At 34.9% G+C, this 23,043-nt stretch overlaps 2 protein-coding genes and 1 long non-coding RNA gene across 4 annotated transcripts in view; 1 reads left to right on the top strand and 2 right to left on the bottom strand.

The window, feature by feature from the left end:
- Positions 1 to 446: 446 nt before the first annotated feature.
- ccr10 (chemokine (C-C motif) receptor 10) lies at positions 447 to 19,826 on the bottom strand. 2 transcript variants are annotated; one of them, XM_088069720.1, is made up of 2 exons: positions 19,337 to 19,826; positions 447 to 3,076 (listed from the first exon to the last, which is right to left on the bottom strand). In XM_088069720.1, exon 2 carries the CDS (start codon positions 3,072 to 3,074, stop codon positions 1,926 to 1,928), a length of 1,149 nt encoding a protein of 382 aa, XP_087925846.1. In that variant the 5' UTR covers positions 3,075 to 3,076; positions 19,337 to 19,826; the 3' UTR covers positions 447 to 1,925. The 2 variants fall into 2 exon arrangements, with proteins under 2 accessions (XP_087925846.1, XP_042364402.2); XM_042508468.2 differs by lacking the exon at positions 19,337 to 19,826 and adding an exon at positions 7,535 to 7,584.
- Positions 15,393 to 22,589, top strand: LOC121959246 (receptor activity-modifying protein 3). Its single transcript, XM_042508472.2, has 5 exons — positions 15,393 to 15,573; positions 15,931 to 16,026; positions 17,198 to 17,308; positions 17,959 to 18,112; positions 21,852 to 22,589. The coding sequence occupies exons 1-5, from the start codon at positions 15,516 to 15,518 to the stop codon at positions 22,099 to 22,101; spliced, it is 669 nt and encodes a 222-aa protein (XP_042364406.1). The 5' UTR covers positions 15,393 to 15,515; the 3' UTR covers positions 22,102 to 22,589.
- The window catches only part of LOC148186276 (uncharacterized), a 10,115-nt gene continuing 7,466 nt past the window's right edge, over positions 20,395 to 23,043 (bottom strand). Inside the window, exon 3 of the long non-coding RNA XR_015774927.1 lies at positions 20,395 to 22,068. This is a non-coding gene — a long non-coding RNA (uncharacterized LOC148186276). The remainder of the gene's footprint in view (positions 22,069 to 23,043) is intronic.

Here is a 23,043-nt window from a genome sequence, read left to right as displayed (position 1 = left end):
AATTTTCTGGTAATTATCTTTAACTGTTCTAATTTCTTGCTCATTTTTAGGGTCATTTTGACAGAAATGAAGTTGAAGGGTTGAATCATAATTTGATTGTATTTCCCATCTTTCTGAGAAACACTTATGTGTGTAAGGAATTAAAAGCCCGTCCTATATAGATGCCTATCCCAAATTTAAGCCAGTTGAGTTCAATAATTTAAGCACATAATAGCCCGGGGTACTAATTGAAGTTTTATGGTTGTTAATAGAAGCTATAGAAATACAGACATCTGTTGCACATTTGTTGTTCAGAACTTGACAGTAAGAACACTAAACTATCTAAAAATATATCGCACATATCAACTTGGACATAACCCAATAAGCAGAGGACACGGGGTCAAAACAAAATTCTTGATCCTCTGGTTACGCATTAAGAAAACTGCTATTCTGAGAGCACATGAAAATCTGCTTAGTCACACTTTATTTGAGAAGGCCGACTCTGAAACTCAGCCTGCAATCAAGCGGCTTTACTGTGATAGTAAAAAGTCTTCTGAACATCAAGCACAACGGCGTGAAAGCATTTTTACAGGATTTCAGTTCCTTGAAATAAAAACTGGTGCTGCTGGCTCTGTGGTCACACACGAGGTTGTGGTTTGGGTTACGAAAATCTGTGACTCTTAACCATGCTTTTTGTCACTTGATGGCTGCACAACATCTGGACTAAACAAATACAGTGTCACCAGATACTGTCTTTGTGACTATTTTAGTTCATAACGCCAATGTGACCGGTCATCACCTGCTGGATATCAAACACCCAAACAGATAAAATATGTCAAGTCAAGTATTTAAAACTCATGACTGCAAATAAGCTCTAATGATTTTATTATGTCACCAAAACATTAATGTAAATAACCATTTTTATTACGAGGCATAACATGATGGCGACATTGCCCTGCAAAGCCAAAATACAGTAGCTATATATTTGTTCAAAACTGAGGTATGACCAAAAATCTAATTTATGTTAAAATTAAATAAGGAAAATACTATAGATATTTGTGTATAATGTATAATCTATGTTACAGCTGAAGCAAGAGATCTTAAGTCGTGGTGGGAGGTAAGAAATACATGCATACATACATACATACATATATCTATATCTATATCTATATCTATATATATATATATATATATATATATATATATATATATATATATATATATATATAAATCCCAATTGTCTCTAAAATAAATTCATATTGACAAAAGCATTTGGTCCCCACAATTCTGTATTTCAATATCATTTTCTTGCCTTTTGTTTGTTTGTTTTGTTTTCTACTTTTCTTTTTTAGTGCTTCAGGTATTTTTTTTGTTTTTACAAAAAATTATTTTTTAACAAATTTCTTGCAAATTTTTGGGCCATTTCTTTAAAAGGTTGGTTAGTTAGTTTAAACAATGCTCTATGTAACTTTATTATAAAAATACTTTAACTTTATTATAGCAGTACTTTAATCAACTAAATAATAACAGGATTTTATTTATTGAAACCATAGTTCATTTTATTATTTTGTATTTTAGTGGTCTACATTGGTTTAGAGGAGATTTCAAAATATCTATATATTGTGTTGTGATATAGCCTAAAAATATTGCTATATTATTTTTAAACCATATTGCAGCTCTATTTAGACATATATACTATTTACAAAGAAGTAGGCAGGCTTTATGAAGTATATACCACAATAAAGTTCACAATATACTGGAAATACGGTATGGTTTTGACAATGGTATTTCTATTTTTATATACAACCCCCTATAATTTTCAAGATTTTTATTTCCTCTGTGTAAAAACTGTATATTATGTTTACTGTTGGGAAGTACTTTTATGAAAAAATCTGTAATTAACCGATTCAAAGAGATAGCTAGTTTACAGTCCAGTCCATGAGGTTTTATTTGGCTGCAGAAAACTGAAACTTTGTGGCCACAGTCTCGTTGCTGGAGCAACTGGGTTCGGGGGATGCTGGTGAACAAACTGAGATGATTTTGGAGGCGGGTGACGTGGGCGAGATGGAGGTGGAGCTCATGTTCTGTGTCACCAGCCCGAGGCCGCACCGGCAGCCCAAATCGTGGATGAGCTTTAAGACGTCGTTACGGAAGCGCACGCCTACCAGGGCGTACAGGATGGGGTTGAGGCAGCAGCGGGTGTACGCCAAAGTGCAGGTGATGTACTCGAGCAGCAGACCGCAGAACTGCCCCGCCATTTTACGAGACAGCACCACCGTGTACGGCAGCTGGAACACCAGGAAAACCAGCACCAGAGCCACCATCAGCTTCAAGGTGCGCTGCCGGTGCCACTGCTTCCCCCGACGGGGTTTGCTCCCTTCCCACAGCACCTGAGCTATCAGAGAGTAACACGTCACCATAACGAAGAACGACAAGCAGAAAACAGCAATAATGGCGCCGTTTGCGGCCATTTTGACTCTTATGCTCGTTAGCATGACGCAGTATGTGCTACTGTCAGACCCTGGCTCTTTCTGGACTCCAGAGTACAGAATTTCAGGCAGACTCAGGAGAACCGCAACCACCCAAACACCCACAGCAGCCACTTTCCCGCCTGTTAATATCTGACTGCGCAGCCTGAGCATTTCTTGAGCGCGTGCGACCACTAAGTAGCGGTCGACGCTGATGCAGGCCAGCAGCAGGAGTCCGCTGTATGTGTTGATCGCGTAGCATGCTCTCATGACCCTGCAGAGGGCGACGGGAAAAATCCAACCTAGCTGAGTGTGGACGACCTGCAATGGGAGCGTGAGGAGCAGGAGGAGGTCGGCCAGCGCCAGGTGGAACAGGAAGACGTCGGTCATGGAGCGAAGCCGCAGGCGGCGGTACAGAGCGAAGGTGGTGATCACCAGGCAGTTTCCCAGCACGCCCAGCAGGAAGATCAGGCAGAAAACACAAGTCTGAAACGTTTTGATGGTGAACTCCTCATCTCCGGCCTCACAAAAGCCAGAGTCCAAATCCTCGAAGTCTGAGATGTTACTTGAGTAGTTTAAATAGTCATCAAGATCAATGTAGCCGTATTCAGCGCTGCTGTAAGCCATTGCTGGAGGGGAAAAAAAAACAAAACTCATGAGTAATTTAAAGAAAGTACAAAAAACAAAAAACTGTGACAACAATGTAAACTCATCTCTGCAACCTCTAAAATCAAGTCATCAATATGTCATTGTATTCTGAAGACGTAGCTTGATTCAATAAGAGTCAGTATTGAAATTGGGAACATCTCGAGTTTTTAGAACAAAGTTCAAAACTTTATTCCGAATATTGATTTTTGACTATTTTCATATATATAAAAATATTTTGGTGATTTTTGGGTAAAATGTCTTGAAAATTATTGGATTGATTTACATTAAATTCAAGTTCCTTATAGGATTAATTATATTTTTTCTACTGATGCCATCTTCTGGTCAAACTGTCTGTGTGTGTAAACATTAAATAAATCAAAATTTCGCACCAGCACATTAGAGGGGACACAAAAAAGGAAAGAAAAAAACGTTTTGACAAAAAAAAACAAGGTTTGAGGGTTGCTGTGAGGGTTTTTTTTACATAGCATTAAGGAAAACAAAGATGGATGGATTAGTAAACCTCTAATTATAATATCTGGATGATGTCACAGTGACCTCTGACCTTTTGGATATAAAATGTCATCACTTCATCATTTTGTCCTATTAGACATTTGGGTTTAACTTTTTCATTATTAGCATAAGATTTCTTGAGTTAAAAAAAGTTTTGTGAGATAATGGTGTCCTTGACCTTTAAAATTCAACCATCAAAATCTAGTCAGTTTATTCTTGTGAGTGAGTGGATGTTTGTGCCAAATTAAAACAAAAACCCCTCAATGTGTCCTTCAGATATCACGTTCAGGAGAAGGAGATGGACCCCAAATCACAGTGACCTTGACTCAACAATGAACTGATTAGATGTTGGCGGTCAGAGCACCAAAGTTTGAAGAAACTCCCTCCAGATGTTTTTGAGATATTGTGTTCACAAGAATGAGGTCACAGTTGAATCCAAATGGACGTTTGTGCCAAATTTAAGGAAATTCCCTGAAGGTGGTCTTGAGATATCTGGTTCTGGGAATGAAACAGACACCAAAATACGACCACCAAAATCGAATAGTACATTGTTCAGTCAAAGTGTATATTTGTGCCAAATTTAAAGAAATATCCTGAAAGTGTTTTTGAGATATTGCATTCAAAACATAATGTCTCTGGCATGGAGGCACAAAAATTCATTTGACACTTAATTTTACAGTTGATAAAAATTGGTCACCCTCTACTAAATACTGCACAATAAAAAACTTCTTCAGCGTGTCTGAAATGATTGATATGAGTCATTCTGGTCTCCTACGAAAATTGAAACCAACTATAAAAAAAAACCCATAAAGTTCTTACAGGTACTTGGGTTGATTTTGAGCATATTCTTCACTTCATGTCAAGATATCAGGAAACACCAACATCTCCACTTTCAGGTTGAAAGTGAGACACATGCAGCTACGTTCCTCAGTTTGACTAGGCACCTGTGGTATTTTACTCATTGTGCACTGGGTTGCGTGACACTGGCACCAGGTCGTTGGCACAGGGGAAATCGTGGGCAGCTATAAGGTCGACAGATCAGTCAGTGTCGCGTGCTAACAGCCTTTATAGGCAGTTTCCAAAATCACCTTTTATCATTTCATCTCTGGCTGTGTGGCTCTGTTACAGCTGCAGCTGCTCGCAATATTTGATTGTGCTCTTTACTTTTAATATCTTAGTATCTTTCATAGCTTCTCTATTTGATGATTGCATTAAGGACTTTCCCTTAATAAGGTAAGAGAAACAACAGTAAAATATTATAAAAATAAATGTTTTTGTAGATATTTGTGCGCAGAGCAGTCCTGGGACTTATCTGATATGTATTTCTTTTATTTTAGACAGACATTACTTTTAAAAATGTTTATTTCCCGTGAACAGGAAATCAAATGTTCCCAAAAGCTTTTTTATATTGTCAGTGCTCTTGTTGAAGGTGGGTGAGAGAGGTGAGGAACAACATGTGATTTTTGTGTGATTTTTGTGTGATTTTTATTTTATTTAATGAGAAATTTAGGGATGAATATATGATTTTGTTTGCAATTAAATGTGGACTGACAAAACGGCTGTTGTTGTAGGTTGGGTTGTTTTCCCTTAAAAGGAAAGAATTGACACATCTTACCAAAAAAGAAATATAGTATTCATTGTTTTATTGTTTAGGCAGCTGAAGGAAATGTCTGCTTACAGAGAATATGAATTTGAGTCATTGGAGAGTTATGTTTTCGGATGACACGCAACCCAAACTTTCAGACAATTTAAATACAAATTATGATGTATAAACTGTTGTAGTGATAAGCATCTTTATCTGTATGAAAGGTTATAAGACGGTAATATTTAGGAGTGCAATTTCAAGTACTAATATAACAAAAACTCACAGAATTCTAGTCCAAAGCTTGCTTTTGTTATTTCAGCAGCCGGGCTTTCCCCTCTAAGCCGCAACTGCAGATTGTGTTATATACTTTGTAATACCATATCCTTAAAACATAAAGTGTTGTTATTATTAATAATATAGCAGATCTTTCTTTATTTGATACAAAAGATCATAAAAACCTCTTCGGCAAACTCACTCGACAATGACAACGGTAACTGTAACTCTAACTTGCTTAAAAAATGAGTGCCGCTCGGATCAATTCTTGGTCCACTGTTATTTGCAATATCTATAATTTACAGCTAAATTTATGTGTATTCTGATGTCTATTATCAAGCTGATATGATATGTTTTGTGCTGCTGGTCCTCTTCCTAAGCCTGACTCATCAGTCTCTCTTGCTCTCAATTACAAGTGCGTAATAAAGCACAAAAGACGAAATACACAATTTTCTCCACATCTACCTGTATCTCTGGCTACTTGGAAATTCAGTTAAAGCACTAAACTGTCATTCAAAAATTTTGCATTTATTCCATTTATTTATTCTTAATTACGGAGACTTTGTGTACTTTTACACCACAAACAAAGCTAATATTTTCGCTTTTATTACTAATTACTAGTGTCAGACAGACATATTTAGTCTCTGTATCGCAATCTTCGATGACCATAATAGCTGAAGGCATACACATCTTCAAATAGTTACATAAAACTTTTATCTAACAGTAGCTACTTAACCTCTCTCATTTAAATGCAATAGTTATGAAAGACAGATTATTTTACGGTGGATGTTCACTCAGTGCGCACTAATAATGACCGAGGTGCCCTGTGGTCTGACATATTATGCATCTTTTCAATGACAGTTTAAATCCTAATTATCAAATATTTATAATTCTTCTATTTTTTTTATTAATTATTTTTTATTTTAAACAAATTCTTATTTTCTAATGCTTAAAATTAGTAAAATATACAGCTTGAATAATAAAATGTCATGAAAATATGTCAGACATTTCTGAAGCTAAGATTGCGAAAGTATTTGTTTGATCCCAAAGTATTTGTTAAACTTTTAGCTCTGATTAGAGATAGGTTGTTCATTTTATTGTTTCTGGCGTTTATTATTGGTTGTCTAACCCGGCCAATGAATTTACACAAAATCTTCAAGGATTTTAAGATTGAAAATACTTTCTTTGTATTCCTTGAAAAACAGATGTTGATTCCAATAAGTTCTGATATACCTGATAAAATAATTATTTTAGATTTTATACCTTAAGTCATCCATCAGTAAGTCTAGTAAGTGTCTGTTGTCGTTCGGTTTGAGTGGCCAGGAGTTGTATTTTTTTTTTAAGTCATTTTTCACGGCTGTGAGCGACATGGTGTCAGGTTGTTGTTTTGTGGGAATCTATGAGCAGCTTCAAGATCAGCAGCGTCACGAGCCAAAACAGTTTCATTTCTTCTTTTACTGCATTGCCTGGGTAAATGGCAGTATTATTTTTACCAGTAATACACACATGGGGTTTTGGAGGAGGTTGACATTAAGTAAATAATCTCTGTTTAACTTCCCTTTTGTGAATTGAAAGAAAATTAATGAATTTGACATTTAAAAGAAAACAATATGTAAAAGCAGAAAGGGAATTTTTAAGGATTCTTGCATAGACAATAAAAAAAAAATCATATGAGTCATATGTGGGCTCTGATTTTTGTGATGAATCACAACTATGGTGCAAGAAAGTGTTTCAGATTAATCTGCAGTGATAAAAAAAATTAATAAATGCTTTTAATATCAGTGAGTGTTATTATACTAATCCACTAAAAGCATACAAATGCATATGAATGTGAAATTATAAGTCATGTTGGTGTATTTATTGTAAACCAGACTTTCTGAATTTTTGAATCAATAGAAAAATGTAGATTTTTTCTCTAGATATTAATTTTGTTTAAATATTTCTAAACTTAAACTCTATATTGCACTCTATTTATATACCAATCCAGAAAAAAAACATTCAACCTCTTTTTTTAAAATCTTAATTTCTATCTCTAAACAGATTTCTGTCAGATTTTCTTAGGTGATCTTACCTGTGCTGTTTGAGGTATTGAACATGTCCCTAGTCCTGATGTGTCTGAAGTAGAAATATGAAAAGCTGGCTCTCTTTAAAACAAGCCTGCGGGTTAAACCCTAACCACCTCCAGCCAATGAAACCAGGTCTGTGTTTTGCTGACCTCGCCATACCCCCGGCGTTGGGTGTTTGTCACCAGGAGTGTCACTGAAGCAGCATGACGCTTTGTTGCATCTGTCTTATCTGAGTCTGGCTCTGTGGGTTGCCTAAGACCTGTCTTGAGAAGTTTCAAAAGCATCATAATCTAGAAAAACGTTGTTACAGATGTTTATCATCATTGTAACCATCCTGCATGCATCTGTAACTGCAACTGCACATAGATTTTAGTCATTATAATCTGAATTGTCCAAATACTGTAGGTTTTTAAATCCACAGTCATATTTCAGATGTGCTGCAGGTTTTGCAGTATTTTTCATTCAGCAAACTTAAAACTATGTCTTAATAAGAGAAGATGAAATTTAGTGACATACACAGAACATCCTCACAGTTTCAAGCTATAGGTTTAACGGGCGGAAAAAAACGATTGCACAATGCTGCTGCACGACAGAAATTCCCAATGAATGAATCATTCAGTTTATCTTCTAGAAAAAAATTAGTTTAATGAAATAAGCGTAAATATCCCCAATATTGTTACTGGTTGTACTTCCAAAGGGGTCAAAAAGTTGATATCCCTCTGTCCTTAGACCGTCACAGTAACTAAGATACTAAAAAATATGGTGCAAAATCTCGGAGAGAGCGACTGAGGAGGGACCCCCCTTCCAGGACTGACAGACTTAGATAGATAGCCTATTATTGTCATTGTAGGTTATACAACAAAATTTCATTGGAGCGTTCCAGTTTGCAGCGTAAAGTAAAAATATAAATATATTCACATACACACGTACAAGCCCAAGCACACATCATCCATACACATGACCGCAGACACATTCATACCCCTAAAGCTTTAAATTATGTTAACATGCAATGCAACAGATGTCGTAAAGAACAATAAAGTTACAGTAGATGACAAAATGATACACAGGAAAGAGAGGGAGGGAAAGAGAGGGAGGGAAAGAGAGGGAGGGAAAGAGAGGGAGGGAAAGAGAGAGAGGGAAAGACAATCTCAGTTTCAAGCTGTAAGTTCAACAGGCGGACAACACTTGCTGAAATATCTCAGGGCGTAACTCCTGGCATCAAAACCAGTTCACAACCTTTCCTTGACCTCTTTTGGGGTGAAATGACTGTTTGTGGGGCCACATGAGATTAAACTTCGGAGAAAACGGCCTTTCACTGACTTTTTGTTTTGAGAAATTCAGAGTGTACTTGCATTTTATAATATAGTGAAGCTTTAAGAATCCAGGATGCCTCATTGAGATCAAGATCAAAAAAAAAATTACACAAGAGCTGCAACTAACAATTATTTTCATTATCGATTGATCTGCCACTAGTTTTTTCAATTAATCAATACACCGCTTGGTCAGTAAAACAGAAAAGGATGTAAAGAAAAGCAAATCACAGCTCCCAAGAAGTAAAAACAATGTCTTCAAATATCCTGTTTTGTCAGAAGAGCATAAAAAGCAGGAGGCCTGAGTAGGGCTGAGCAATACGGCTTTAATATAATATCGTACTATTTTAAGACAATATCGCAATACAGGATATATATCTCAACATTTTTAAATGTCCTCTAAACTGATGTCAATTACTAAAATACAAAATTACTGGATGAAAAGCAGATACAATAAAGTAATAAAGTAGCTACTATCATATCACAAAATCAATGCACAACTGTTATAATAACATTTGATAAAATACTGTCTGAAGGAAGCTGAATAAAGTACTTTTTTTGATAATTTAAAAAGAATTGTTTGTATTAATTAAGTACATTAAAGCGGGTGCTTGTATTTTGAAAGACCTGGCTCGTCTCAGGCAGGAATGTCTGTTATATTGTATGTTAGCGTTAGCAGACAGTTAAACAGATACCGCAGAGCATTTAACCATAAAGATTCATTCACTGTGAGTAGGCAACAAACTAACAGCTCTCTAGTTCATATATTACTGATGTTTGCAAGTACATGGTCACAAAATATGACTAAATAGTTGTGATCGGAGCTCTGCAGATAGAAACACACACCTCACCTGCTCACACTATCGCCACTACCACTCATTAAGTTAGACTGTAACCGCAGGGCTGTTAAACGTGATTATTTATTCTCTGTAAGGTCGAAACAAACTAACAGCATTTGCAAATCGCAGTGGTGCTCCATGGTCGCAATGTGTGATTAAATAGTCATGGTCTGGACTTCTGCAAAAGCCCTGATCCCTGTGTGTGTCTGTTAGAGGCAGAGAGGCATAGAAGAGAGCAGAAATGAAACACCAGTGGCTTATAAAAACACCGTGACAATTTATACTCAAGTATATTTAAAATATCACTCTCCCCTTGCAAGAGTGCAACACAATGCTGCTTCCTATTAGCATGATTCAGGTCATGTTCAAGAAAAAAATACTTTAATTGTTAATGGTTCATTAAAATTACAGTGGGTTAGGAAAAAAATTGTGTGGGTGCTGAAAACGGCACTCTAAATTTGCCCAAGTGCCCGATTAACCCCACTGCACTACTTCACGGCTGCAAACATGCAGCCTGATCACTGCAGAGATGCTAACTATGATGAGCATCAAACCACAATGTTTGCCTCAGACCCTGAGAAAAATGTACAATAGGTCGATGTGAATTGTTTCTGCTTATGAGAACCGTTTGGCATGTTGACAGCTGGGCTGAGATGTTGACAATTCTTGATCTACAGTGTGGTTTTGTTTTTCTGTGATTTCTACACGGCTTGCTTGTTTGCATACCTATATATGCGGTTCTTGTAAACTAACTCATGACCTACTATTCAACCTGTGAACATATAAATGCACATGCATAAACAGAATACATTAATATCCATAATAAAATACACACATCAGAATTCATGACATTAATTGTTTCTAATTATTTAGAGCAGTATTTGCATTACAATAGGTCATCAGTTGTGCATGCAATAATTTAAGAAGAATTTTTACATCATGTAGTTGTATATGATAAGTTGTTAAAAGTTAGCCCTGAAAAGGTTTGAAGTAATTTTTAAAGCATTAAAATCCTTAACTTACCATTGACCAGGTCATTAGTAGGTCATTAGTAGTTTTAAATATTTGTGTAAAATCATTTATTTAAAAACTGACAGCTTTATCAGTGTTGCCTTTTTTTCTAGTTATATCTTTGCTTTCTGATTTTTTTATGTTATTTTATTGTTTTAATTTTTGTGTAATTCAGAATATTTAGTTGCATTTTACTCTTCGTGTTTTGCCTTTTAATATAGTCTGTCATACTGTGTAAAATTATGGAAAAATTTTTGCATGTTATCATAGAATATGTTAGAGCACTATATTATGTGGCATTATAATGTTGACAAAAATCTTTGCTATTGTTTTTGTTGTTATTATTTCATTAGTAGTGCTAGTAGTTGCAGTGAGAAGAATTTAAGTAACACGAGGGCTGCATTTTTCTTATCATTGCTTAATCTGCAAATAAAATTAAATGTTAAAGTATTAAATTAAATTAAATGTTATGACCAATAAAATGTCATTAATGACGATAAATGCAGGTCAGTTTCAGAGAACCTTAAGGTGACATCTTCGAACATCTTAGTTTGTAACCATCAGTACACAGTTGGAATGTTTTTAACTTACCATTACATTAATTACATATTCTTTGTCCTTTTTGCTCAAAATTTCATTAAAAAGATTAAATTGTCGCCAATTATTTATCTGTTCATCCACTAATCAACAAGTCATTTAATCTCTAACTGGTGTACAAATCTTTTGCCATAAAGTCTATTTTTATGCCTCTCGTGTTTAATTAGTTAGTTAGTTGTGGTAATTTAAAGGTGTTACCGATATTCTGTCCCCTTGCATGTGAATAAGCAGGCAAAAACGCAAGGCACAAAAGCATTTTAACTGACCTCAGTAATAAATATGATTGAAATTAAACATATCTGACAATCTTGACAAAAACTAAACATTATAAAATCTGTAAAGATAGAATTTATTGTGTTAGGTTCTAATAATAAAAGCCACTGAAATCAAATTCTGTAAATAACACTCCAAAGCTTTCAAAATAAACAAGCGATATTTATGACAGGGTTACATTGTAATCAGTCGCAAATATTGCTTCCGATAATATAACATAATCAGAATTGCATTGTTTGTTGTTTTGCAACTCCAAACAGCAATATCCAAAAGCCTGAAGTAATATCAGATATTTTCAAAAAGTAAAAAGGTAAAGTTTAATTATTAAGCTAAGCCTTGCATATTACAGGAGTAGAAAATAGTGATTTTTTTTTTAAGCCAAGGGGGCATTTTCTGAGCCCTGGGAGGTTGATGTTTTGAGCAATTTAGGTAGAGGAATACAGTTATACTGCAATTAAAAATAATTTTAAACATTGTCTTCAGCTTTTTGTTTTGACAGCTGCTTCAGTGCACTGCGGGCGTTAAATGTGATAATTGAAAGACTGAGAGGTTTTACAATCTGCGTTCTTCATTAGGAAGCAACTTTGCAGTGAGATTGAGCTTCATAAAGTCCGACTGTGATTCTGAAAAACAAGCAGCTGAAGCTGTGAAGAGAGAGCGGGGGACAGAGATAGTGAGAAAATGAATTAGTTTCAGATCCAGGGACGTGGGCGACAGCATTATTTAGAACAAAATGGCGCATATTAATGACCAGCTGCTCAGCATAACCACTGGAGGGCGAACTGAAAACAGATTTCGTGAACATTTCAGCACCAGCAAAAACACTAACAGAACAACCATCACTGTTGTGTGCCATTATCAATTAATAATTAATTTGCCACTGAGAAAGTGATAGCATGGGGCTATTCTTCATTAAACTTTTTGTGGGCTGAGCTGTTATTTTGAACACAGCAAAACCGCAATGGCTTGTTGTCGACAGTGATCTTGTTTTGAAGAAATACTGTAAAGGAAGTATGTTTACAAAAATACATGTATTCTTGAAGGTCTGAGGAAATGGTAGGCTTCAAAAGTGACGCCAAAACTGTTTCAACCTTGCTTTTTTTTTTAATAAAAAAAAAAAGCAAGGTTGAAAAAGTTCTTAAATGTTAAATGTTGTTTACAAATAACTGTACAAGAACTTGTATAAAACTGTCAACATTTTTATGTTTTTAAAGGACTATTGTTAAATGATTGGTTGGCAGTTGATTGGCTCTGCTTTTTCTGTATTTTTGTATGTTAGCGTTTCAATTTTTCTTATTTGTCATTTATTGGGGGTTTTGTCATATATTGAGGGAAAGTCCTCTGTATAAATCACTCTCCTCTTGACATTTCCTGACACATTTCTTAATGATTAAAATCTAGATTTTATGCAGTTTTATGCGTAAACAGTTTCCTTGTAAGTTCCCCACTGCAAACTCCACTGTTTTAAAAACTATCAAACTTTCAAGCAACGCTGCTTAAGGCTGTAGGCATTGTGCTATAGTTCCATGATGTTTTAACACTGTGTGTGTGCAATATGTGTTACATGCAATATATGCGCCATGTTTTTTTATTGTGCGATTTATTGGTGTGATTTGGTACAGCCGGTTCTGTTTTGTTAAAATGTTTCTTAAAATTGTAACTGTAAAGTCATTTATGGGTGCAGCATCTGAGTCCAAGACAAATCTCCCTACAAAGACAACAAAGTGCATCCTATTGTATTAAATCATAAAGTATCGTATTGTGTGCACATTTTTTTAGCAAAGTCAAGTGAAAAATTTTATTAAAAACTGAATAAATAAAATAGCTCCCTTTGGTTTTATAAAGTAAAAGTTCCTCCCATGCTGAAACTATCTTTGCACTTTTTAATTTATCTTATCAGCAACCATTAGAATAAAATGCAGATAAAGATAATCACCAGAATGCCAAATATCAGCCCCAATAATTGGCCAGGCCGATAATCTGTCGACCCCTAGTAAAAAATATTGTGATATTTGAATTTCTCCATATTGCTTAGAAAATATGCAATTGATACTGTCATTTATTGTAGTTGTAAAAGCTTACAATCTATTTAAGAGGGTTCCTGTCTCAGTATGGCACACGTGTGTTTGCAGTGGAGCAGTCTGAAGTGTTTTTTTTTATGTGTTGACATGTTAGATGTAGTTCAGTTGGTTTTGTAACCTCACTTGTGTGTGTTAAGTCACTCTGACAGTCATCACTCTTGTAATCTATCAGCACTAGAAGAGGAAATGTGTTTTTACTGTGTCATTTATCTTATTTATCTGATTGTAACAGGAAGTTTTGATGACTGGATTCAGTTACGTGTCTTACAGAGTTTAAGATGTACAGTGAAAGCACATTTACATACAGACTATAATAAAGCATTACATATTAAAAGGAAACCTTTGTGTTCGTCCCAATTTTTTAAACAATGACATAAAATTGAAATCATACAATATTTATAACTCCTACAAAAAACAATAAATGTACAGATGCACACTGGCTCTTACTGATATAGAAATGCAAAACTGAAAAGGCTAAAGAAGGAACTCATTGTCACTCTTGTATTTCAACTATACAAATTTCTCAATCTTTGCATCTTTGAAAACATGATTTTGAGCCCACTGACATACTGTTTATGTGTTTTGGGAGGTTTGCCCATCTTTCATGCAGCACCAGTTTCCTGATTCCTGCCCTGTCTCTGTCCTGGCAGCCACCTTCCCTGCCGCTAAATGAAAGAGGAAATCCCTTAAGAGCGTGTTTCACCAACTATCTGAGGAAGAGCAGGAAACTGAGCCATGCTGCCTCACTTAACCCAAATTACAAGCACAGTCCCATCCCAATTAGGTGTTCTGCATCACCATGTGTTTATGGCAGGAGACCCACATTGAGGACATATCATAATTTCCCTTTAAGCCTCAGGGCCAGCTTTGATATAATACATGCTCATATTACTCTGTGCACAAAATGCGTATTTTCAAATTCGAGCTTGAAAAATTATTATATATTAATATTATTTTCTAATTTCATTGAGTTATTTTTTTAACCAACACCAGTCCCGATAATAAATATAAAATATTTATTAATTTTCAGTTTTTAAACCTTTTAAATGCCAATTTTTTGTTGTGATGCCAGTATGTTTTTAGATGAAAAAAATAAACACAAGTAATTATTTTCAATATAATGAATTCTTAATTGATTTTTTTAATTATCACAGCCTGCAATCTGTCAATGATTAGCAAAATTGATTTTTATACATTATTTTTTGTGCAGTGTCAAATACTCACACTCAAACTGCTCTGCACACAAAATGTGCATTTCAAAATCAAGCTTTAAAAAATATTATCCATTATTTGGTTTTCTACTTTCATTGGGATTATTCTTTGTAACCATCTTCAGTCCTAATCATAAATATCAAATGCCAATTTTTTTTTTTTTTTGATGCCACAATGTTTTAGATGAAAAAAATAAGCAGTGCACCTTCTGGAAATAGCATGTGTTTTCTCCACATAACAAATATGATAAAAAAGATGTAATCAGGTGAAAATTAATCAAAATGACAAATTCCAAGGCAAAAGTCCAGAATGACATCCAGAAATAATACAAGCCATGTTTTTATGCTTTGATGACTGTGGGATCAAAAAATTGCAGCTTGAATGGGTTTGAATGGAGCATTATTTTGCACTTAACAGTCTGAATGTAACAATTTAGTTTCCACAGTCCGTAATTCACTTCACATATCTTCCTCTTCTATCATTAAGTCTGTGCGTCATATTGTAGCATCACAGGAAAATAAAAGCACACGCAGACACAACACACACAGCCGGCAGTGCTCAGATAAAGAGGGTTGGACTTGTTCCTTAACCCACTCAGTTCTCAGACCCTGGGCTTCATTAACGGCACCTCGGATCACCGACCGGCCTCGGGGGTTACTGTTGATGCCCTCACCGCTCTCCACCATGATCCTGTACCTGCTCTACCTGGTCCTTATCCTCAGTACGTACACGTTCATTTTACATGTGGGTTTTAGGTTAATGATGTTTAACTCTCTTAGTATTTCCTGTTTTTTGGGTTTGCTGCATGTTTCCATGAGTGTCCATTGTTTTCATTGTGTGTGGGATTCATGAAGGGAAAGGGGGGGTGGGAGATTAGTAGCAGTAACAATATGCTGGTGTACGAGTTTGTTTTTTTGGGTTTTTTTTAAATATTTGCCATTATTGTCTGTGGCATGTTATAACGATATTTGTTAAATCTATAGCCCTGCGATAGTCTGGCAACCCCCCCGCGACCCTTACGAGGACAAGTGGTTACAGAAAATGACTGACTGACTGACTGTTAAATCTATGTCCACAGGTAATGTGGAATCACAAACAGTCAACGTGACAGGACACGGAGAGTTGAGCAAATTTGAGGGGAACGAAACATTCATAGAGTCCACCACTAACAACAGTAAGACATTTTGTTTGTCATTTATTTCACATGAGCTACAACTAATTATGATTTTCATTGTCAATAAGGGATGGGCGATATGACTTTAAAATAATATTTCAATATTTTATGGCTATATCACCATACGCCATATATATCTCAATATTTATATATGTGCTTTAAACTAATGTTAACTACTCAAATAGAAAATTATTGAATGAACTTCAGTTACCATTAGATAAATAAAGTAACTACTGTTATATGATAAAGTTGAATACATGACTGTTATAAAAGCATTTAATAAAATACGGTTACAAGAATTAGAGGTCAACCTATATTGGTTTTTCAGGGCCAATACCAATACTGGTTAATAGTGGTTAATGAGACTGATAGTTAAGGATTTTACGAAGTAAAAGTTCCTCCCATGCTGACACTTTGCAACTTGCAAATATTAGTAATATATGAACTGGAGAACTGTTTCATTTTAAAAGTACTTTAATTAATATCCTTGGGCAGATTATCGGCCTGGACAATTATTGGGGTCAATATTGTCCATGTTAGTGTTTTATTTTAATGATTGCAGATAAAATTAATGAATTAAAAAGTGCAAAGAAAGTGTGAGTTTAACCTCAGGGAGCTATCTTTATTTATTTATTTTTTTATTTTAATTTTCACGACTTTATTTTAAAAAATTGCTTAGAACTTGCTGTTTATGATGAACATTTCAGTTTTAAACTTGCTAAAGGCAATTAAACAATGTTTTGTGTTGGAGTTTGTTGTATTCCAAATTCTATAAATATTGACAGAAAGATTTATATTTTTATTGTAATTTAATGTAAATGCATATCGTTTCCAGATATCAGTCATCGGTCTCACTAACAACTAATAATCTGTATCAATATCAGTCCTGAAAAACCAATAGTCGACTCCATGTTTCAAGCTTCTTAAATGTGAGCATTTTCTTTTTCGTAGATGATGATAAACTGAAAAGCTGTATTTTCGGACTGTTGGTCAAACAAACACACAATTTACCAGCACCTTGAGCTCTTAAGAAACTCCAGGGAATGTTTGGCTAATTTCTGACATTTTAACAATCAAGAGGGAAAATAAAAAGTGGATTACCTAATTATTAAATTACTTGTTAGCTGCATAACCAGGCATGGAGAATACTGTTCAAATTCTTTTCCTGCAGGTACAATGAAACCTGACAACGTGACATCCAGTTTGTACAAAGATGAGAAGAATCTGATTGAGGATGCACTGCAAAACAACCAAACAGATACTTTTATCAGAGAGGAAGATGGTGAGTGCTCTACTCATTCTGCACGAGAAAAGGAAGCCCCCCTTTCCTTATCAGTGCCTTAAAATTTCCTGTGCTTGAGGAAGTGCTTACTGTGCACCTGAAAAGTATGCGATAAGATTTGAGAATTACATTTTAGGTTAAAGCCAAGATGAGGAAACATGAAAGACTGGGCTGCTGAATGAACTTAACTTTAGAGTTGCGTAAATTGAAAGAATGCTAAATAAAGCAACTTATCACATGGAGTCTGTGGTGTGTGTCATCCTGCTTTAACCCTTTGAAAACTGACCAGATTGTTTTTACTCTTTTTCAAAAACATGGGGAGAAGGCAATGAGAAACTTAACAACACACGGCCCAAAAATAGCAAGAAATAGTACAATTTTGCAAGAAAATTACCTGAAAATAACCAAAAAAAGACAAGTTAAATAAAAAACACAAGAAAATTACCCAAAAAGAAACCCCCCACCCCACTACCCCCAATGTTTTAAAGAGAAATTAAACCAATTTGCTTTCAAAGGGTTAAATAGCTTGCGAAAAGCATCTGAGTGGTCAAACCGGGTTTAAAAGGTATAAAAACAGACCTGTTGTTTTAGTTGTTTTATATGTTTGTGCCCCTATTCATGTATGTCAACTGTTTTTTTCTACTACGCAGAGAATTTTCAGGACCAGAAAAAAAAGTTCCTCAGCAAGCGCTGCAATGAGAGCGAGCTGGTATACTTCAGTTACAACTATTGTGGTGTAATTTTTGACATGGAAATGACATCAATCAGCACAGAAAAGTGGTGTATCCTGGAAGATATCATCAGGTAATACATACTAAATACTTGCAGAATTAAGTGTTATGTTTTGTTTTCATATTTTTACACTTGCTTTGTATTCATTTATATATATTATATATGTGTGTGTGTGTGTGTGTGTGTGTGTGTGTGTGTGCTGGTTTTTTCTGAAGCGATTCAGGTCATTTAGAAAAAGAGTATAAAGTAGAGTAATGTTTTTACCGTTGCGGTGGAATACAGTACACCATATAACATTCAGTTAGTAAACCCGATGGCATTTGGGCTCCATTTACATTTACTGGTAACATGTTTTGTATAGGGCTGCACCTAACAATTAATGTTATCGATTATTTTTTCAATTAACTAATTAATCTATTGATTTTTTTCTGATCTAACTATTACTTTTTTAATAACTTGATTAATATAACAACGAATTTACCGAAAATAACATTTTAAAACTTGTCATACACTGCAGGGCATTATTCACCAACAACAACTAGCCCAGTCTTAACTGCTAATCTGTGTTTTACAGTCTGATATAAAGTCCCTCCAAAATAAAATTAATGCAAGAGCTTGTTCCACTCAAGTAAAAGGAATTTAGTGCAATCTACATTTAGCAATCAAACAGCAAAATAAACACAACAATGTAAAATTGCAGTAATTCATTGATAAATATGTCCCTATTATTCTGGGTAGTTTGTAAATAATATACTTTACAGTATTTACTGATTGTACTTTGCATTAAGAACCTAAATCTGGAAAGTAACTACAGACAGCTAAATACATGTAGGGGAGTAAAAACAACATAATTTCGCTCAAAAATATAGTACAAGTACAAAGTAGCATTATAGGCGAATAAAAGGAATATTCAAGTACAGTGCAGGCGCCTCAAAATTGCACTTAAGAACCGATACTTTCCACAAGTCTCACAGGCAACAATCACGCTGTCTGCAGAGGCTCAGTCACTAATCACAAGAAACAGATGACAGGCCACACTGAAAAATGCAAAATCACAGAAACTTTCAAACCCACACAGCTTTTTCCTGCCTCGTTTAACTAACACAAACAGCAACAGAAACACAACAGCTTCACTGTCCAAGCAAACAACACACAGCACTAAACACAACCCTCAAAAACGTCAACAAAACACAGCAAGATGCTAAATAAAAGGTCAAAACAAACATCCACGGCGGGATATTTCACTTTCGGGACGAAAAACTGCCAGCACACAAACAAATATTGTGTTTGACTCACCTCATTTGACGCCGAAACCCGTTTTCCTTTTCCATCATGAACACGAAGTGGTTAGTATCCAAGTTAAATGTTGTCCCGCTGCACTTTCTGTTGTTATTTGTTTGTTTGTTTACATAACGTTCATTTCCCTCCATCTTCGTTAGCTAGCTAGCTAACGTTAGCAACGCCGGTAAAACTAGCTAACACTCCGGTTGTTTCATCAAACTTTATGCGGCTCACTTTCACTTTTTGCCGTGAGGTCGCGTAATTTGCTTCACACTTCATTTCAGGGTGTCTTTGTGCACACGTCTGTCCGTTAACAGTTTTCGCAGTGACGATTTCTGACCGTTTAATGTCTGTGACCGTTTGGAGCCGCGTTCGTCCACACCTGTGAGCTACCGCCGACTGAGCCAGCGACATGATTACCGCGACCTCAGGCTGCAGTACCACCTTTGGCCACACCGACTGACACATTACCCGCCGATACGACACAGGGGGGCGCTGTTTCAACTGTTTAAGGACACTTAAATATAATAATAATAATAATAATAATAATAATAATAGCATCAATATCAATCATAATAATAATAAAGATAACAGCATCAATATCAATCATAAAAATCATTTAAAAAATGATTATTATGATTGATGTTTATTTTTTAATGATAATTAAAAAATAATAGCATCAACATCAATGAAAATGACAGCCTTATTAACAAAAAAGAGCTATTCACTTCACTTGAATAACATAAGAGAACAAAACAATCAAATAAATCAAATAATTTGGCTGCATATACATATGCATAGCAATAAGAACATATAATAAATAGATTATAAAATAAATAAAATAAAATAATGATAATAAGAAGAAGAAGAACAATGCATTTTGAAACAGGGATAACAGTGCTACAACACAGGGGTATGCTGTTTCCCTTGTTTGGGAAAATTTAAATAAAAATGTGAAAAAGATCCCAAAATGGCCAAAATACAAAATTATAATTATACAAAAGTATTATTATTATTATTATTATTATTATTATTATTACTGTATTTGTATAGCACTTTTAAACTCATTACACTCACAATTAAGATGTTTATTTTTTAAAAATACATTGGCTACATATGTACAACAATGGCACATGAACATAACATAAAAAAATAGACAAAACACATTAGTCTCCAGTTTGAGTAATGTTTACAGAGCCTGCCTATTTTTTAAAAATAGAAAGGCTTCCTTTTTTTCTTTTTTTTTTTCTGGACTGGAAAAAAGTGGAAAAGAACAAAGAGATGGATAAACACATTGTTGGCGCTTTCATCAGATTTTCTGACAAAAAGGAAAAAAATACTGACTGTCGCCAGCCTTATCATTTAAGCACCAGAGCACTTTAACCAGTAACGTCAAAAACTGAGTCTGTGTGAAGGTCTATAACAGCAGCACTAGGAAACGTCCATCATCAGCACTGGGCCCAGTGGATGGCTGCACTCAAGTGCAGAGAAAACAAAGTGTAAAACGAGACTGACGGTCTCCTGCTTCAGCCTCAATCATCTCTGCTCTGTTTACGTTCAGGCAGGAAATAGTTTGACCACAAAAGTCTCATTTTAAGTCACAGATAGTAGATGTGCCACATTTTGAGTGCTGCGGTACAACTGTGGAGTTAAACCCTTTGAAACCTGGAGCAACATCATTTTCCTTGTGCTGAACGAGTATTCATACCTTTGCAACCCAAGCAAACTGGTGCGATTTCTTAAAAAATATATATATTTACAAAAAAACATAGGAAAAAAGGCAATACACGACTTGGTACGAAATGTTCAACAAATTGCAAGAAATAAGTAGATTTTTTAATAGGGAAAAAAGATAAATGCTGGTGGAAAAATATTATATATTCAAAATGATGAGAACTGTAAAACTACTGTAAAAGACAAAAGTCGCTTGAAAAGTTTTCCCTTTTTTTCCTCATTTTGTTTTTTTTTTTGTTTTAAATTGTCTTATTCAAATGGAGTTTTTTTTAGAAAGAAATCAAGACAATTTTCTTATGTTTCAAAGGTTTAACTTAAAAGTGTATCTGATTTCACAAAATCAGTGCCTTGATATGAAATTAGATCACCTCAGTAAAAAAGTTTATTATATCTTCTCTGTGATAAGGAAGTCCCTAAAATCTTTTATAAAAATATTCTTTGGCTTTGCCTTGTTTAATGTGTAGTTTTTTTGTTGTAAAAACTGAGAGCGACAGGTTTAGGCCTAAAACCAATGGTTGTTTTGGAATCAATTCATCCGACAATGTTTTTCTCAATTAATAAATCAATCATTTGCACCATGAATCATCAGAAAACATTTTTTTTTAAATACCAAAAAAAGTTCATTTACAATCTCATAAAACATAAAAATCCCCCGAATTGTATTAGCTGGACTAGAGAATTTTTGTCATTTTTTTACTTGATAAAAAATTTAAACTATTAATTGATCATATGGTTAAACGATGAACCCTGCACTTGAGCAAAGGTGTGTTCATTATGGTCTCTCCATCTGTTTCAGACCGTACTACAGCATGACGAACTGCTTGGAGAAGATGTCAGACATTTTCGACTGTAATTACCCAGACCACAACATTCAGAGCTTCTTCCTCTACATCCACTCTAACTACTTCCACAACTGCTCGCGGGAGGAGCTGCCTCCGCTCGTGGATGCTCCTCAGGGGGTCGTGATCGTCCTCACTCTCATCCCCGTCAGCCTCATCCCCGTACTGGTTTATCTGGTGGTTTGGAAAAGTAATGTACAAAAGTGAGTCATGTTAGATCTGCACCATCATTCTACAAAAAAAAAAAAAACAACTGAACTCACACTACATGTTATACACATGTAAGGATGTGCTCTGTATGTTTATACATTATTTAAAGTTTTGTTTATGTTGAATAATCCAGTCAGGTAGAAAACTAAAACCTGGATCATTTTTCTGTGTTGTGTTCAGACACACGTGTGTTTAAACCTCTGAAAATTGGTTAGATTTCTTTGACAACACAGAAAAAAGTGAAAGAAGTGTATCAGCATCTTGGTAATAAAACGTTTCTCCAATTGCAAAACATATTAGTAAAAGATGGCAAGAAACTGGCCTGAAAAATATCTGTGTGGGATTATCAGATATTATCAAAAAACTGGGGGAAAATGTGTGAGTATACACACACACACACACACACACATAAAACATAATGTCATGTGTATACACAATTCCTTTTCATATAACTTTTTTAAAAAATAAACATAAATGAGACTTTCCTATGCGAGATATGTTTTGTCCCTTTTGTCAAGAATCAGTGCTGTATAAATGTACATTTGGCAAATTATTGGAGGTTTTCTCAGCATCACATAGGAAACAAATATTTACCATTATTACATAGGAGACAAATAATATCTCCCCAATATCAAATAGAAGATAAACAATATCTCCTAAATATTACATAGGAGATAAATAATATCCCCAAATAGCACATTAGAGATAAATAATATCTCCCAGTATCACATAGGAAATAAAAAATATCCCCCAATATCAGAAACAAATAATATCTCCCCAATATCACATAGGAGATAATGTGTCCTACTCAGGAAATGATCAATCAAAATATTATGTTTGAGATAATATCTACAGATAAAACATTTGGGATAATTTTATCTTCTCCGTTTTACTGAAATTAAACCAAGTGCATGCAAAGCTGCACACATGGTGAGTTAC

This window comes from Plectropomus leopardus, chromosome 19, assembly GCF_026936395.1.
Source record: "Plectropomus leopardus strain MGB_pleo_1.0 chromosome 19, ASM2693639v1, whole genome shotgun sequence".
Classification (NCBI taxonomy): Eukaryota; Metazoa; Chordata; class Actinopteri; order Perciformes; family Serranidae; genus Plectropomus; species Plectropomus leopardus.
The sequence above is the reverse complement of the archived record's forward strand: the minus strand, read 5'-3'. Positions and strand labels throughout refer to the sequence as shown.

Excerpts from the sequence above, each read along its gene's own strand:
- ccr10 (XM_042508468.2), bottom strand. The coding sequence starts at position 7,559 with ATGTTCAATACCTCAAACAGCACAG. Across the intron at positions 3,077-7,534 it reads CAATACCTCAAACAGCACAG|CAATGGCTTACAGCAGCGCT; the intron begins GTAAGATCACCT and ends TTTCCCCTCCAG.
- LOC121959246 (XM_042508472.2), top strand. The coding sequence starts at position 15,516 with ATGCCCTCACCGCTCTCCACCATGATCCTGTACCTGCTCTACCTGGTC. Across the intron at positions 16,027-17,197 it reads AGAGTCCACCACTAACAACA|GTACAATGAAACCTGACAAC; the intron begins GTAAGACATTTT and ends CTTTTCCTGCAG. Across the intron at positions 17,309-17,958 it reads TTTTATCAGAGAGGAAGATG|AGAATTTTCAGGACCAGAAA; the intron begins GTGAGTGCTCTA and ends TCTACTACGCAG.